The sequence below is a fragment of the Orycteropus afer genome, unplaced genomic scaffold, assembly GCF_000298275.1.
Source record: "Orycteropus afer afer isolate SDZICR_OR568_19922 unplaced genomic scaffold, OryAfe1.0 scaffold00061, whole genome shotgun sequence".
NCBI classification, from domain to species: Eukaryota; Metazoa; Chordata; class Mammalia; order Tubulidentata; family Orycteropodidae; genus Orycteropus; species Orycteropus afer.
The window spans coordinates 1104001-1107949 of NW_006921648.1; the positions used below are offsets into that span (position 1 = coordinate 1104001).

The window sequence follows — 3949 nt, forward strand, 5'->3', positions numbered from 1 at the left end:
ACGCTCGGGAACCCGGGCCACTGCGCCGGCTAGGGGGCCCGGAACCCGCGCGCCCCCGGCGTCCCCGGCTGGCTCTGCCCGCGGTCCCTGGAGCCGATGCCGGGCGGGAGCGATCCCGGAGCGGTCCCCGGCCCAGCCGGTTGTGGACCTCGCCCGTGTCACTCCTTCCTGCGAGCATTTTTCGCCTCCTCCGGGTAGGAAGCCCTCCTCGGGGTTGGAGCAACACCAGCTGACCTTCTCCTGCCTGCACCGCCAGGCCCCCCACTTGCCCCCTGAAGGCATAGGGCCATACCACCACCTGGGTGCCCACTAATGTCTGAGCGGTGGCCGCAGTGCCAGGAGCGATGGCAGCCAGGGGCGGCTTGGCACCCTTGAGTAAGACAGCTGGAGGTGGTGACAGCTGGCACCACCTGGCCTGGGCCACCCTTTGTGAGGCTCAGCCGGGGGCAGGGGCGCTGGCTGCTGCAGGTGGAGAAAGCTGACCTGGCCATGGGCCTCCTGGGTTGGGACTCAAGGGCAAAGGTTGTCTGGAGAGCCACCTGTACTCCCTTCTCGGCCTCTAGAAGCGCCCAGCGGTGGTCTGCTCAGCTCCTTGCGTGTCGGTTCGGGTGTAAGCCGTCTGCAGGAAGAGCCCCCGTGCTCTGGTTGGCATGTGTTGACCCCGGCTGCCCTCTCTGTCCCCTGCACGCAGGCAGCACCTGTAAATGCTTGCTTACTTACCTGGAGAAGCGTGCAGGTCCCTTCCTTTAAAAGGCCTCCGCCAGGGAGAAGCAGACTCAGACAGGATCAAGATTCACCTCGTCCCTCGTCTGTCTGTGCGATCCTAGCCCTGACAGCTTCCTGTTTTCCTGAGGGTTGATCCTCATTTAATCTTCTCGGCGCTCCAATAAATCTTCTACGGGAAGTGCTTACCGGGTAGAGTACTGTGCCTGGAGGCCTGGCTCTCCCAGCGACCAGGGCTGGAACCACACCATTCGCCCCGGCCTCCCCACTCTGGCTCGGGGCGGGCTGGGTTTGTGAACGCGGCTGCTGTGGTCAGAGCAGTGGATGTGAACTTCACGCAGTGGGTTTCAGCAGAGTGAAGGGAGACCTTCTTGGGACGCAGAAATTATTTTGAAATCTCAGCAGGGTTTTCATAACGGTGATAAAACCCACCCACCCACCCCCTACTTCCAGGTGGGCCTCGCTAGCTCTCCCTGCCCGACCTGCCAGGACCGTCCAGCGGGCCCCATGACCTTGAGCGCGCAGTGCTGCTTCTAATTCCCCACCCCCACCCCAGCCAAGCTCAGAAGATACCTGGCAGGGTTTACCCTTAGATGGTTTCAGTTTAAAGTACTTAAGGACGACTTACCCAACACTTAGCCTTGTGAGTCTCTGACCTGTGAGCAGTGCTGCTTCTGTTATAGCAACTGTGTGGGCGGCAGAAGGGGCCCTTTCCAACCAGAGCGGCCGTGTGTCCTTCCAAACGGAGATCGCATCAAAGAGCCAGAACGTCACACCTTTAACGAAGAAGCAACTTGAATTTGTTATTCGATAGTTTTTTCTCTTCCTTCCTCACGCGTTTCTCGGTCTCGGACTTCACCCGCGGAGGCACTGGGCCGTGTTTCCTGGCTATCAAGTTGAATGAGACCCAGTCTCTGCCTCCGAGGGGTTTGCGGTGTACACGGGTGATCTGATGGAAGAGGGCATGGTTCTCTCTGGTTACGTGGAGGCCTTTGGTGCGGGGTGTCCGCGAAGGGCTTCAGCTGAGTCTTGAAGGATAGTTTGGAGTGGCAAGCCCCAACTGGGGGAGAAGGCTTTGGGCGAAGCAAAGGCCTGGTTACCATGCACTGCTGCTGGGAAAGGGCAGGGGGTCATCGCGAGGCTGGAGCTAGAGTGGGAGCTGACGCGGGGGCCGGGCGGGAAGCACTGGGGGCGATGGCTCAGAGCGTGACTCCCCGGGAGCTGGGGGAAGCCACCGAAGGAGCTGAGGCCTGTGAGTGAGCTGGTCAGGCTCGCGTTCCCCCGAGAGGACAGGGCAGCGGTGGCCAGGATGCATCGGTGAAGGGCGCAGCACAGCAGTGAGGCAACAGGCCTCACCGTGGAGGGGACGAGGGGAGCCTGGGAGGCTGTGACTGCGGCTGCTTGTGCGGGAGAGCCGGGGTGTAAGGAGGCTGCGAAGACGGCAACAAAGGTGGCTTGGCGGGAGGGGGCGCCGCAGGGGCCGCGTGGTGAACAGGGGCCCCGGGGAGACGTGCGGGGACGTGCAGCCCAGGGAGCGCGCTGTGCTGGAGAGTGGCGCGGGAGGGGACGTGGGTCGGGCCTTCCAGGAGAACGTACGGAGTGTGAAAAGAAGACTAAACCGAGACCCCTAACATCTCCTGTCCTTAAAACACAGAAGGGCCTTTACCGACGCCTTGCTTTTCTAGGGGTAAGGGACGGTGGGTCTCTGATTGTTCCCGCAGAGCCCCGGTTGCTTTGTTAGAGCCGAGGACGGGACCTAAGATAATAAATAAGCTGGTACCGTCGAGATACTTGCGACTCCCGGCAGCCGGGCCCTACAGAGGGGAACTGACCTCCGTAGGGTCTTCTTGGCTGTAATCTTTACAGAGACAGGACGTGAAGCCTTCCTTGCACGCTGCAGCCGCTGGTTGGAGTCGAACCTCCAACCTTCCAGTTAGTAGTGAAATGTAAACCGGAGGCCTCCATGAGACACATGAAGTGCAGCATCCCACTGTCTCAGGTGCCTTCCTGCCTCGAATGGGGGAATCACCTGTCTAAAGGACCCTCGTTCCCTCCAGGTGGAGGGTTGGTCCTCGGAGCCCCGGGGGTCCGGGGAATGAGTGTGGTGTCCCCAGGACCCCCGTGGTGTCCCGGCACCAGCAGCAGGACTCAGAGAAGAATCCCTGAGCTCACTGCCCGCCCCCCTCTGCTGGGAGGCTGCTTGGGTAAAGGGGAAGGTGAGAGGGTGAGAACAGGACAGGCAGATGTTGCAAAAGGAGGCCCAGCCAGAGGGGTCTGTCCGAGGAGGAACTCGGCGGGAGGGGGTGGGGCGTCGTCGTCTGAGCTGCCCTGACTTCTCGAGGGAGAGAAAGCCTCCACCCTCAGCAGCCCAAGGCCGGTTCCTACAAGGCGGAGGTTGGGACCGTAGTCACCTCCAGCCTTTCCGCCGATTCCGACCCCAGCCGTTACCCTCACGGCATCTCTGCTTCCCTGCTGGGTTTGGTTCGTTGCAGTGGCCACACAGACAGTCCTCGTGATTGTGGGGTTTATTAGGGAGGCAGCAGGTTACAATTCAGGTTCAGGAGCGCACTCAGGATGCGACAGTCTCCCCTCTGCCGCACGGCCTGCTCAGGCAGAAGTTACACAGCTCTTCTAGCTCCTAGATGCACCCCACCCCGCCAGCAAGCCTCCTGCCAAAGGCACTCAGCTTTCTCGCTCCGTGGGCCGGCAAGCCTGCCGCTCTGTCTCGTGCCAGTCTCTCGGGTCTGCTGCCACCGTCTCCGCGCACTCTCTGCCCTCTTAGCACAGGGATCTCGGGTCCGAGGATGGGTTCCACTCCAGGCTGTTCTACGCCTTGATGGCACTGAGACCCCCTTCTCTCTCTGGGAAGGGTCGTCGTGAACCAGCGGAAACGACAAAACAATAACCCGCACCTCAGGGCTCCATCCACCCTATTTTCACGGCCCCACCCCTGCAGGCAGGCCACGTCCCTTATTTACGTCGCTGACAAGCTGCCCCATCCCCTTGGTGGGCCGTGAGCTCCTGACGTTAGCATTGTCTTCCTGCCTAGTCATCTGGTGGGACCGAGTCCACGCCATTCACCGCCCCACACTCGTGTCCGTTGCAGGTCTTCTTGTTAGCAGCCGTCCTTGTCTGCGTGGGTGGGGGTCTCCTTGTTAGCAGCCGTCCTTGTCTGCGTGGGTGGGGGTCTCCTTGTTAGCAGCCGTCCTTGTCTGCGTGGGTGGGG

At 61.3% G+C, this 3949-nt stretch overlaps 1 protein-coding gene across 1 annotated transcript in view; it reads left to right on the forward strand.

The window, feature by feature from the left end:
* The window catches only part of NTN3 (netrin 3), a gene marked incomplete at its 5' end in the record, with an annotated part of 6387 nt that extends 3498 nt beyond the window's left edge, over positions 1-2889 (forward strand). The window contains one exon of the mRNA XM_042780785.1: positions 2781-2889. Within this exon, the coding sequence (XP_042636719.1) occupies positions 2781-2889 (109 nt within the window). The remainder of the gene's footprint in view (positions 1-2780) is intronic.
* Positions 2890-3949: the final 1060 nt, after the last annotated feature.